Raw genomic sequence first — 14,294 nt, forward strand, 5'->3', positions numbered from 1 at the left:
AAAACGAATGTTACTTCGATGCGGTTAGAATGTGTGAATCGACGAACCGTCGATTTATAAAAACGATAAGGTAGCACAAAACATTCAATTTATATTGTCATCTCCTTAAACTAGATCAATATTTCATTTTTACTTTACAAAATTGTTCACACGTCCTTAATTTTAGGCAGCCCTTGTTTGGCATTGATCTTCGTTGCACGCTATAGTATCGCGATAATATCTGAGAAAACGCAATGAATTTACCTTACAAAATTTCTCCACGTATTGAGGTCGCTGTTATACCCATACTGTTTCCTTCGTCGTAAGTATCCTACGTATACTTAACTTACATTATTTAACATTTCGTCGTCGTATGTGTTTGCGGTAATTCATCTTCTACTTCTGGTTTTCTAACTTTTGCATTTATATGTGGTGAATATGGCTTGGGTAATTGTTCTTTTGCCGGAAGCGTACTCAAAACTGAAATTTCAAACGTGTTGTTCCATCGATCGTGTTTTGACTTCCACCTACATTTAAACCTGCGATTTTATTGGTTAAGAAATCTTTGTGTAAGATGATTATTCCGTATGTTTAATCATTCCGCTTCCTAAGATGTTGCGGTAGAGATACTATGAATATTTTACATTGGGTAGGTAGGTATCTGAATGTGGGCTGAAAATGAAAAAAAATTACGAAATTGAAATAGAAAGCTGAAATTTAGCATGTACTCCATTTTCGACCCCCCCCCCCGCCCGTCCAAATCGACTGGAAAGTGAAAAAAGTTTCAAACAGTTTTCAACACTTCATTTGAAATTTGAGCTATTGCAAATAAAGTTGAACTTTGAACTTGGAAAATTTTTGAGGAATTATTTTCAATCTCTCGTCAATATATTTTTGAAAACGATGGGAGCAGATTTGTCTAGTACCCTAACTCTGATTAATTTTATTTCAACATACATAGGTACACTAGGTTTCGAAGTTGGGTATTGAAACGAAAAATTGTAGCTGCACAAAAATAATGAGACTCCCTCCCCAACTTTCCTAAGGGTCAAATGTGAAATGATGGTGGTTTTTTAATTCACCTGTCAGAGGAGCCCTTAAAACAATGTTGAGGAGAATTGGAAGGCTCATGGCTAGAATTGGTTTGCCTTTGGTACCTATAAAATGATCGGGTTGACGTTTGCTGTTAATAAATTTGCATACCCGGTTCGCCGTAAATACGCGGTGGTCTGGTGTAAAATAACTGTTTGCACGAACAGTCAACTCTGATTGAACTGACAGTTGGCTTGCTGAGAGAGTATGTTAATTCCGAGACCGGCGAGACCTCAGAACCAAATTTTGAGTAGATTTTTCAATTTTTGAAAATTGCGGAAATAGCCTACTTGTGCATATACCTATCTACAAAACGAGTCGATATATATAGAGGTATTATATTCTAAAGTTTCTTCGAGCCTATCTGGAGCTTCCAACAAAAATATACTTTTATTTATCCAGTGATTTTAGATCACTCCAGATTAGAGATGTGCAGTCTGAAAAGTGAAAAGTGAAAAGTACTTTTCTTTCAATGAAAAGTTGAAAAGAAAAGTTCCTACTTTTCACTTCACTTTTCAGTTTTTACTAAAAAAAAAGCGAGTGACCTATCAATTATTTATTCATCAGAGATCACTGACCTCATTGATGAAGTCAAATATAAAGTTTCACCTGTTTCACTCTCTCCACTCCTCCAGCTTCGCAATTCAGCACCCATTTTTGATATTTTTCACTACATTTTTTTCAAAACTGAAAAACCCAGAAATGTTAGAGGCGCTAGAAAGGCTCAAAACTACCACTATTCGATTATTTAGGTGGAAAAAAATGATTTTGTTTTTTTGTGTGTTTTGAATAGGCAAAAAATACATCATTTTGAAACTCTTGCAGAGAGCTTTAAAATGAGACTCACACAATTTACTTTTCACACTTTTCACAACTTTTCACACTTTTCAATGAACTTTTCACTTTTCATTTCACCAAAATTACTTTTCTGAAAAGTGCACATCTCTACTCCAGATGGCGATATAGTAGACTTCGACAGTAAGACATATAATCTTGTAATAATTCCGAAATTTCAAATCGATGGGAGCTGGTGAATCGCAAAGAGATGAATTGAATTCTCAAATTTAAAAAAAAATCCAAATCGCGGACTTACGTAATAAATTACCCAACATTTCTTTTGTCCCCTCGAATCATCCATCTGAATCGATTGCGATCATTTCGAGCGAATCTGACGCCTCCAACAAATTGATCTTTCTCCAGCTATTTCAGGTTGCTCCAGAAAGTAATAGGTATAATCAATTTCGACAGCTGAAAATTTATTTCAATCATAATTTCGATATTCTGAATCCACTCGGGAGGGTGAATAAAAAATCCGAGGGACGATTTAAAAAGTACACAGGTAGGTATTTCCTTTTTTGCAAGTTAGAAATATACAATTTTTAAATTTTTTACCGGAGAAAAATCATCTTGCGATGGAGGCTCCAGATCCCCTCGAAAATGATGGCAATCGATTCTTGATGAATAAGCTAGGTATTTATACCAATTTGTTGCAAAAATCAAAGATTTAAAAATTTTTCAAAATTCAAGATTTTCCAACATTTAAGAGTTGATTAAATTTTGAGATTTTTTCAACTTGTGAAAAAATACACTTTTCAACATGTGGCCTTGGGTTTGCAATTCACCTACCCTAATGAATTTGAAATCTTAAATCGAAAATAGTGGGAATAAATTTGGGTAGTTGATTCAAGTATATACAAACCGATTTTTATATTTCCCTTTCTATTTCACTCTTTTTTCAGAAATTAATATCCAATCGGCTATTTCCCCCCATTTTCAAAAAATCGAAAAATCAACTTCAACAGTTTAAAATTTAGTTACCTATAGGTACCTACATACTTTTTTAGTGAGCCAAATTTCTGCTCAATCAGAGTTGACAGGTTGTACATTTATAAGGTAGGTCTAGGTACCCTTTAAAGTGTTTGATGAGCTATGTAGAAAGTTTTGTAATTATCACATTTATCGTGATTTTTTTGGGTTTGACTTAAAACATATCTGTCCATGAGCTTTTGATGAAAAAAATAAAAATAAATAAAATAATGGAAAATCAGAAATTTAAGATCAAATTTTGGAAATATGAGGACACGAGTTGGAAACTGCAATAATATAAAAATTTCAAAAAACTGTAGAAGTGTTTTTTGTGTATACTTTTTTTTAAACAAAATAGTTTTTGAAATCGTAAATCATGTAAAAAGGTCTTAATTTTGATCGAAATTTTTTTGATAATGAATTTTTAAGAATATACTTAGTTTAAATATTTACCTACCTATTTATTTTTAGGATACAGTTCCTCAGTGACGTTTCGAGTCATCGCGTATTGTATGTACCTTATTTATTTTTTATGGTCCTTCCATACTTTCTAAACTCAATGAAAAATCATACGCAGCAAAAGAAAAGTAGGTACATTTATCTTAAAGTGACTCAGTTAATACCACGATAATATTCCAGTATGGTTTTATGGATGAAAATGAAAATAATGTTAAAATTGTAATTGTTGATGAAAGAAATACTCGCCGTTGAAGTACATATTTCAACTAGGTAGTATGCTTATTTACTTGCTCGATCCTCTGTATTCGTCCTTTTGTACGAGTGTGTCTAGGCACTTTGTTTGCACAAGAAGCACAAATGTTTCCATTTAGTTCCTGTATAGTAGTTTTATTTCACCCCTTTCATTTTGTTAAACTCAACTTCTTCGCGTTAAAAGGAAACATACTCGTAGTAGCTCTTCATTCGGATAAAAACCCTATTAAAGTACTTAAAAGTTGAAAAAATTCTGACATTATTTATTGCAATTAACTAAAACGAGCATCTTCAAAGTTGATATAAGAACAGGCGTTTAAATTTTGTCACTTGTTCCGGTATCACACGTAGGGTTAATGTAATCTATTGAAGTAGCGGTTTTTACGTTGGTTTGTGCCGTAGATTGCGAAAGTTTAATTCAGTGGTGCGAATATTCGCTTAATTTGACCAATTAACGTCATCTAGTGACCGCGTACGATTTACTATAGAAACTTAAATTAAGAGATGTGTTGCTTGTTCTATCCTCATATACTTGAATCTTAAAGATGTGGTTGAAAATAACAAAATCATCTTCTCGAGCCGTGATGACTATAATTGTTCTGCATACTGAAATTTCTTCAATTTTTAAATTAAGTACTCGTACTTTAGATGGAAATTGAGACCTACTTATTTGTACGATTTTTTTGTTTCTTTACAGCCTCCAATTATTGTGCTCAATGTGGTTGTCATAGAAGCAGAAGGACTAGAAGCAAAGGATGCAAATGGTAAGTTGAATTTCGCTTCATAGTACAGTTGGCTTGAGGAGATACATTTTCAAATTGTTGAGTGCATTTGTCTTTTTAAAGTCGAAGAGGATTTACTTTCACTTATTACCTCACATTATTGTACCTACAAATTTGTTCTGCCGCGTAAAAATGCATCTCGCATTATATACAACCGAGTGCAATTTTAATTAATTATAAAATTAATCTCTTCGCTGAATTCACGTTGAGGTATTGAGATTTAAAACAACAATTTTAATTTGAAATTATCATTCCGTATGATTGGAATTTTATTCATGCCGAAGTTATTATGCAGTTTTATTTTATCTTTTCATTTTACATCGATTGTGAGTAGAACTATTGGTCTTGTTTTATTCGTAACCCTTCAAATTGGTTTTTCTTTTTCTCTCTCATCATTTTTTACCCCTATGCATAATCGTGTTTTTCTCGTATACTTTTAATGGCGTTTCGAAATACGTAGCTATAATAAATTATTACCGCTCGATACGGCATGATTTGACCAAAGTAACTCGAAATTAACGAATTTCAATTTTCAAAACTCAAATCAACCGTTTGTCATTAAATATCCATTGTTTAATTTCCGAAAGGCTTAAAGCGGTAATAAATAAACCGACGTGTTGTGAAACGTATGTACTTATCGAGCTTTCATACTCTGTGTGTAAAATTAATCTAGCAAAATCCCACGTCGTTGAAATGTTTGTTACGATGGTTTAAACAATGTAAAGTCATCCTTCTTTTGTGTCAAATTATCGCGTATAATGTGGCATACGAGTATGATTTTTGCCTTCTCTGTGCTGCTTTGGAATATGTCGACGTTTCTTAATCGAGTTCTTTCGTATTGTGAATGAAAAATTTCAAATATTGTTTTGTGATTGAGTTAGAATACGAGTCATTAGTGACGAAAAAAGTAATGTAAGATCAAAACGATTGCTTAACGCAGTTCTAATGAACTAAATCAAACATTTTAAATTCTCTGAATTTTTGGGGCAACCATCGAAAAAAAATTGTGCACTGGGTACTTCATCCAAAGACGACTCACATTATTTTGACTCCACAAAAATTATCAACTTTTTCAGAAATTAAAAAAAAAAAATGAATAATGAAGAAATATTAATTTGTGATTTAAAAATGTGCAATATTATTTAAATATTTTCATTATATAAAATGTAGATTGCAGTGAATTCGCATTTTAATTTAGTACAATTCTAAATTTTTTCATCATTTTACTCATTTTTTTCATTTTTTTTTCCTTCAAATTAATCTAGAATTGTGCACCCTTGGATTTTTCTCAATTTTGCAAAGGCTGTAGCAGTACAATAAGTGGGGTGAAACTGGCCTTTGACTCCGATTTTGTTTTTTGTGCCATTTTTATTGTTCAGTACTACCGAATGATGATTTTTGAGCGAATAAGTCGTTTTCCATCCGCATTCAGGGAAGCAGTACTCTCCAAAAAAACCACTTAAAAAATTTTTTCGCTGCCTCTGGCTGTTTTTAAGTCGGCTGAATTGACATTTAGTGTGAAGGTGGAGGTACTTGGGAGTAATGACCTTGAAATTTTTCGATTTTTTTCAACTCCAATGACGATCTCAAAAGCCACTTTAAAAATTTCTAATCAATTTGGAGGAGAGTCTAAAATCTGAAGAAAAAAAATAAAAAAATATTTTTACATTTTACGATGTATTTTCTACAACTGGTAATTTTTTCAATTTTTTTCCAAGCTACGTGTGGCTGCTGATCCATGACCATAAAACCATTTTTTTTTACATTTTTTTAATACTGGGCGTGTATAATTTCCAGGATTTTTACGCCCAGTTTCGAGGGGTTATTCTAGATTTGGTTTGAAAGATTGATTTCTTTAATGTATTTAAGAATGTTTTCCATCTGCTTGATATTATCAGGAATTGTAGGGTTGAGGTCTGAAATGTTTAAGGATTGACGTTTTGTTTTGAGGGAGGGACAATAGAATAGAAGGTGTTGAGTGGAGATAATTTCAGAATTACAGAATTGACAGGTGGGTTTAGGAGCTTTAGTGTACAAATGGCTGTGGGTTAATTTGGCATGACCAATTCGGAGGCGGGTGATTATAATTTCTTCTGATCTATTTAGGTGACTAAGGTGCTTCCAAGGGAGGATTGATTTTTTGTGGGTAAATAGTTTGTGATTTGTTTTTGAGTTCCATAGGTTTTGTCAATTGGAGTTTTGGATGATTTTTAGAATGTTAATAACGTCATCATGGGTCACAGAGAAAATTTTAGAGGGGGTAACAACTGTTTTAGCTGATTCATCTACTGCCTGATTTTCTTCAATGCCTAAATGACTTGGGACAAACATAAATTTAATAATTTTGTCAGTAGTCTGAAGTTTATAAATGATTTGATGGATCTTATGAACAAGTTGATGTTCAGAAAATTTGTTTTGAATTGATAAAAGAGCAGAGAGTGAGTCTGACTGAATCAGGAATTTTTTGTTAGGGCTTTTTAAAAACATTTTTTTCCTACTTTTTTTGTTAGGTAGGTACTTTTACTACGAGTACTTACCTCTTTTTTGGAAAATGAGTAAAAAGTATGCTTTTTGGTGCTTATAAAATTTTTAATCTTCGGGAAATACTTGATGTAGCAGGAGGAGAAATTTATACCCTCGCTCGTCAAGGAGAGTTCATTTTCGAAAAAACCGTGGTTTTCTCGCTCCGGTTGCTACCCAATTTGTTTTAGGAAAAATGGCCGAGTCTCGTAATTTCTGATTTTATTTGTGCAAGAAAAATGTTTCTGCTGATGAGAATGGGTCAATAAACTAATGAAACATCTCACTGAAACTGCTGCAAAACTACCAACTTTTTGAAACCCCCCTTTGAATTGGCAGCATCCTGAATTATGAATAATTATTACCTACCTACATATCTAATTGTTGAATAGACCATGTATACGAGTACTTACGTTGTTCGCCGTGTAAATCCGCCTATACATTCGTGTTAATAAAATTGCATACCCAGTTTGCCGTAAATGCGATACTTTTGAGTGAAAGACTTTTATAACCTTTTATTTACTTTATAATCCGAATTTTTGAAGTAAAATTAAAATTTTAATGAGTGATAATTAATCACATCCGTTATAATAGATGAAAGTAAAAACTCATTCGGACATGATTTAATTTCCTTTTTCAAAATTTGATGCTAATTTGCATTCGTGACTCCAAATATTCCCAAGATATCTACGAATCTAGAGTTAAATCTGAGTAAACTGAAACTCAGTAAGTACAAATTCGTTCACTAAAATACACCAAATAACATCATTTGAAAAATTCAAAAGACTTTTAACCGAATATCGGGCAGTGTATTTAAATCGAGCTTTGATAATCCATAATTTACGTGTTATTGATCGCCTACACACGCATAAATATGATAAGGTTTTTGCACAGTACCTACAGCAGCGGAGGTTATACACAAAAACTAGCGGGAGTTTTATTGGAAGTCGTTCGTTACTTAGGGTACGTTAACGAGGTGAATTTCAAGCAATTTATATCGAATGATAGAGCAGTTACGCGTATAAACTGTTGCTGCTTTATATTTGTATCTCGTTAACTACGTATGTATGAACATTATTTGGACTATAGAGGCATTAGCGTGTTGAAATTTAATCAGAATAAAGGTTGACTTTGAAAGTTAAGCAGTGGATTATGTTTTTCAATTACCTGTTTAGCTTCTCGCACAACCGGATTAGGTAGAAATTAAAGTTGATCCTTTTTAATCAAAAAAGTTTACCAACAGACAGGTTTTTTCCGCTGTGGAGCTGGAGCCTTCGAAGATGAGTTTTTAATTTTTCGGTTGATAGCATAATGGCGCTTGATTCGAAATTTTATTAACTACTCGACATCGACGATTAATTATTTCCGTATTTCTTTATTATTTATATTGTGTAGGTATAAAAAAATAAACGCTCTCCCCCATTTAGTTGAGCGATGCTCAAAAGCGTGGTATTATGATCGGATTACGATATAGCTTGGACGTGGACGAGTTATTTGGCAACGTTGCCTGTTTTGTGTATAAAAGTTAACGCATCGCGAACGTTTAATTTGGTCTTTTATAGCGAAACAGTTGATATTTTTTATACGACGTGAACGAATGAAAGTGTTAATGCTGAAAAGAAGAAAGGAAGGGGGTGGTTTTAGTGTAAAATTAATTTGTCATTTCAAACTATGGTTAATTAAATTCTTATAAATGAGCATGAGGTAATATTTCACGTCACATGGCATAGCCAACCGTGTCCCTTGAAAGTATGCAGGGTGTTCCATTCAAGTTATAGAATATTTCTCTTGGCAATGAAGCAATCTAAACCGAACCAATTTATGAATGCTTGCTGACCCTCGCAATTGTAGGGGAAATGGTATTTCAAAGGGTCATTACTTTGACACGCTGTAACAAGTGAAATATTATGAGATCGTGAAATTTAATTCTTCTTTCATGTAGGTGGAGAGAAAATTTCCAAATTTGATTCTGCGCAAATTTTGACTATACATTCAAAATTGAAGTGGCTCCGCGTCATTTTTAAATGGCGATCTTTTCCAGCTTTTGAAATTCTCCTCCAATTCTGAGAGTCGACAAACCTTCATACATTGGTACAGTTTAGGGTGCCTCATTATCGAGAAAAATATCGGTGACCTTGAGCGGATATCCTGTATAATATTTGATACTTCTTTGGAATAATTTTTTTGCAAATTTCACCTGAAACTCGGTCAGATGTTATTCTTGTTCCGTATGAAGTAAGAAAATTTTTAATAGGTTACAGCGATCCGTACTGTTTGCTCGGTATCACGACGCATTGCGATAATTCCAATCAACAGTTGGCTCCGAATTCAAATATGCCTGGAACCGACGATAGCACAGTACTTTCTCCTGTCGCCGTCATGACTGGAATACTCGGTGACGTACGAATACATTAGTAACCTTGGTCCATTTTCTTGCCATCAAAATAACACCCTACGTATCCCCCTGTATCTTTTTCATAGAACGACAAACGTTTGTTGAGTTGTATCCATCGCACAGTCTATACATATAACCTTTATAACCTTTTAGATGAATCTGCATTTTTATAGAGGTTTGATAGTAATCCCAGCACCGGCTACATCCCGTTTTACTTGCACTTTTATACATTACCGTTAACGTTATTTACCAATATAGATGAATAGTGAACGTCGTCGTCGTCGTGGACCATAGGTTTCCTCAGTAATTTCAAAAGGGGAAAAACCTTTATACGAGAAAAAGTCTTTGTTGCGATAATTTAATTGCTAGACGATTAGACGGTATAAATGTGTATTGTTACTTTTAACATTGCTACGATGTACTACAGGTAAGAAAAAACACGCATTTTTTTCTCTTTTTTTTTTTTAAATTGTCCGGGACTAGGTTTGGGTACAATTGTCTGAAATTGCTTGTATTCTGAAATTCTTTCTCTTTCATCTTTTCGGGTTTATATAGCATTTTTAAGTGCCTGCTATCCGGCCTGTTAAACGTAGGATTTTGTCGTACATTCACCTGGAATGTTTTTCGAAATACTAAGAAAAGTTACAAGTTCGTGACCTCGCATAATTCGTTTCAAAGTACCTTTAATACCGAAAACTCTTTCATTCTTACCGGTACCTACCTAAAAACTAGATGAAAGTTTACACCGCCTTCAGCACACTAAAAAAGTATCCGTTTGATATGTCGAATGCTGGGTGCTACTTTTACTCATTTAAATTCCCAATAGAGTTTCCCTACTTCATACCATTAACGTAACTTGTTTCGTTGCTCACGTGCCGCACACATGGACCTTTTCGTCATCAAATTTTAAAACACCTCGAAATCAAACTCATTCATCTAGTTTTTACTACCTACTCGTATCTCGTGCTTCGTGGTATTTTTAGATTTCAGAAATAGATATTTACAGGTTTATATGTCTGTTCTTCGAATTTTGATTTCTAGTAGGTTAAACACACAATACTCTTAAGCTCTTTAGATCGTAAGATCTCTCAAACTGATCTATCTTTTGATAACTTTACTCACATATATGTATCTTACGTCTTTCGTGATATCTTGCTTGGTTCTATAAATCAGCTGAATTAAAAGCTTTCTATCACTTTTGAAAGACTTTCTAGGTACTGCAAAAGTCGTCTCCAAAACTATTGCATACTTGGTCTGACATTTCACTTTCAATATTTTGGAGTGATTTTTAAAAAAAATATAATTTACCTACAACTTAGAGAAAAGTGGTTCCTAAAATTTCATGGTTTCATCTGCTAATTTTATGGAAATAAACATCATCAATCATAAATAGAATAATTATGTAGATGAAAAAAATGGTTTTTCAAATCTAAATACTACTTACAATCATTGTTCTTGAGGTCTAATTATGATAAATATGTACACAAGTCAAAATTAAAGAAATGTCACTGTTTCAAAATTGTGCCAAGAGTAATTGGGCAGCTGCAACTTTTGACATTTTTTTAGTTTAGTTGCATTCAAACCATCGTTACGTTTGACAAAAGTGAAAGCAGAATTTTTTCTATTCAAAAAATGTATGCCCCGTTTATAATCACAAAACGCTGCATTTAAAAGAGTAGGTATGCAAAAATGCTTTACCAGCCAAAATTTTAGATGCTAAAATGCATTTTTCAATTTTTGGTGAATTTTTAAAAATCAAAGAGTATTCCCGGGTAAAATAGGTGAAATACTCCTGTCCTCGGATTTTTGAAATTTTGATCAAACATTGTTGGGAGTCTATCAAAAAAATATTGGAGCCAACAAAATTTTCCCCACCCCACCCACCTCCCTGGACCACAATGGCCATATTCGTGTTCAGCAAGTTCGATTCATATGATAACGATACCCATATTGTCAATCTTCTTTCGCCCAAAAATTGAGGAGGGGGTGCCTATGGCCCCAAAATTGGGGTTTTAAGATCGCTTTTTTTGGTGGTGCCGTGACACAAAAAACACATTTTTGAGTGTTGTCTGAGTTTTTGAAGATGACCCACCTGGAGAATAAATTTGAAAAAATGATTAATTATTTTTGAAAGAAGAAAAAAATGTTGTGTACGAGAATTAGGTTTGGCGATACCTACAGCAGTTTCAAATTTTCTTTTGTCAATAAGTATCTCTATCCTTGGGGGCCGAAAAATTTTGAAAAAATCCGCGTTGATTGGCTCAATCATGTTTCCTCCATAGGTATATTTTGGGTGAATTCAAAATTTTTTATTCAAAACTCGTTGAAGTATGATTTTTCCCCCCGAAAAAACATTTTTTGGCCAATTGTAGGCAAGGGGATGGGGTGGGGGGGATTTTTTTGACTCCAACATTTTTTTTAAAAGGCACCCAACAATGTTTCATCAAAATTTAAAAAATCCGAGAATATGGGCATTTCACCTATTTTACCTGAGAATACCCATTTGGTCCCAAAATGAGAAAAAAATTGAAATTTTATCAAATTGACGTAGGGAATTGAAATTTGGTATATGCAATATACATTCCATGTATTTTCGAGCCTCTAAATCGGTTGGAAACAGTTGAAACTGTTTTTAAGAAGTTTTGGAACCTTTGCATAGGTATTTCTAAAAGTTGAAATTTCCATAAAATTTTTCCAAATGAAGTTGTAAAGCTGAAATTCATTTTATATTACCCGAATTTTAACATGCTGAGTCGATTGAATGTGTTTTCAAGCTGTTTTAGAGCCTTCACAAGCGTTCCGAAGATTCCAGTTTTCGAAAAAAAATGCTCTAAAATCCGTCCAGTTGATGCATGTAAGTAACTCATTGGGCCAATCGGATCTGACAGAAACTGATTTCGTGAAAATGGTGTGTAATTAGTGAAGAAGGTCACTGTTTACAAGCACTAATTGAATTGGACGGATTTTGGTGTGTTTTTTCGAAAACTGAAATTTCCAGAACGTTGCTGGAGGCTCCAAAACTTTTTGAAATCATCTTTAATCTACTTACTCAACATGTTAAAATCATAGTATACAACAAATTTCAGTTTTCCAACTTCATTAGGTAGGTACAATATTATGCAGAGACTTCAAAAATCTACTGAAGGCTGTAGAATTTCTCAAAATGGTTCGGAACCTTTCCAATCAATTTGGGTGATTATTTGGTAAAATTTTTATTTTTTCAATTTTTTGGTTATATATTTTGATTTCTTAAAATTGAGGAAAAGTCGAAAAATGCAGTTCGGCGACTGGAATTTTGTCTGATGATGTATTTTTGCACGCTCCCTCGATTTTTAACCGACGGTGTAATTAAATAGATTTCCAGAGTTGTAATTGCTCAATAACACTATAGCCATTTAGTTTTTCGTTTTAATTTTATTTCTTTTTTTTTTTTGGTATGGCAACATATACCTTAATGAAGTTCCAGTAATGGTGTTTTCGGCAAGAAAGTCTCCCATGCATTTTTTTAAGTTAATTTTTGAAAATCTCGAATAAGAATTTCAAATTTTTGTCATCTTCCCTAATTACACAAATGTTGACTAATTGACTTGAAAAAAAAAGTTCATTTAAAGAGAATGATCTATTTATAAATCTAAGGGATGTAGATGGAGGGGGGTATTTTGTGAGATTCTTGCAATCCTTATGATTTCAAAATGTAGATACTCGTATTTCTTTTGAAAAAAGATGACGATTGCTTTCCAAAACTATTTTAAAATAAATTGAATAATGGACCAATTTATAGTGTCAATTTTCAACGAACGAAATTTTTTCAAAATTATTCTCAAGTTGTCGGAAAATTATCGTTTGTTTGCCCGTGAAACAGCACGAGTATGAGTATTGATACACTCGGCATACTAAACATCTTCTTTTAGGTATTGTTGCAACATCTAGAAAAGGTTTTCACCTCCATTTTGCATTTATATTTCAAGACAAAAATGAATTACCGTGTGTACAGGAACGATAGTCTATGGTTTATTTACAAAACGAGCTCGTGTGCGAAATATTTAGATGATATTCGCGTAAATGTATACGAACGAGCAGATATTTATAGTATATTCGTTATAACGTAATTTTCCATAAGCGTAGCGTGGGTTACAAAGTCGATAAATTTTTATAGTGTAGGTACGATACTCGAAGCGCGAGATGAAACGATGTCACATTACTTACCTACATATTAATTTCACCGGTTTATATTGGAAATAAGGAAGCAACGTTGGATCTTGGTTTATTAAATTTTGCCACTTAATTGTGGTTTTGATTAAGTTATCGGAGGAAAGAGGTTTTATTAAGAAATATATTTTGAAAGTTGAAGGAGAGTAATACTGAACTAATGATACCCTTTCATTTTGATGGTTAGAAGATGGATTAAGGTACGTGTCTGCTTGACGCTGTTTCTCTCTTTCTCTGTCTTTCTCTCAACACACTCTCTTTGTTTTTAATTTCTCTTTTTCTCTATCGTATACTGTATTTTAGCAAATTATTCTTATCTTGCGATTCGAATTTTTCTATTTTCTATCAATTTTCATTTTCAAAGAGTGTTTTTTTTTCTGTTTTTGGCGTGTAAATGATTAAAAAGCTCTTTGTATTCGTGCCTAAATAAGAATCGTATATTCGTCTTGTCGGTTTAATGTTTTTTTCTCTTCTTTTTTTTTATTGTATTCCTTTCTTTATTTACTTACTTTTTTATTGAATTAATCCTATAGCGAAGAATTTTTATTTATGATCCTGTAGAACGTGATTTTGGAAATTTTTTATTGCATGTTTTGGAATGTGTTTTGTCGTAGAGTGATCGTCTGTGAAAGTTTAACGATAAACGAAGCAATAATTAAAGGGGCCGAATTTATCATAACGTATTATTAGGGACGTATATTGGTAATATATTTAATGTGATTCGTTGGAGATTTTATTATTTTTTTTATCGTATTTGCGTGTTTTTTCTTATTCTTGTAGTAGTAGTGTGTGGTTATATT

The 14,294-nt window shown here is 33.1% G+C and overlaps 1 protein-coding gene across 8 annotated transcripts in view; it reads left to right on the forward strand.

Moving 5' to 3' along the window:
• Positions 1-14,294, forward strand: part of unc-13-4A — a 209,389-nt gene that overhangs the window by 153,689 nt on the left and 41,406 nt on the right. For 6 of the 8 annotated variants that reach the window (XM_065354843.1, XM_065354842.1, XM_065354841.1 and 3 more), the window contains 2 exons: positions 4,286-4,352; positions 9,145-9,285. In XM_065354843.1, coding sequence (XP_065210915.1) covers positions 4,286-4,352; positions 9,145-9,285 — 208 coding nt within the window. The remainder of the gene's footprint in view (positions 1-4,285; positions 4,353-9,144; positions 9,286-14,294) is intronic. The other 2 variants (XM_065354847.1, XM_065354848.1) reach the window with 1 other exon arrangement.

Source organism: Planococcus citri, chromosome 3 (assembly GCF_950023065.1).
Source record: "Planococcus citri chromosome 3, ihPlaCitr1.1, whole genome shotgun sequence".
NCBI lineage: Eukaryota > Metazoa > Arthropoda > Insecta > Hemiptera > Pseudococcidae > Planococcus > Planococcus citri.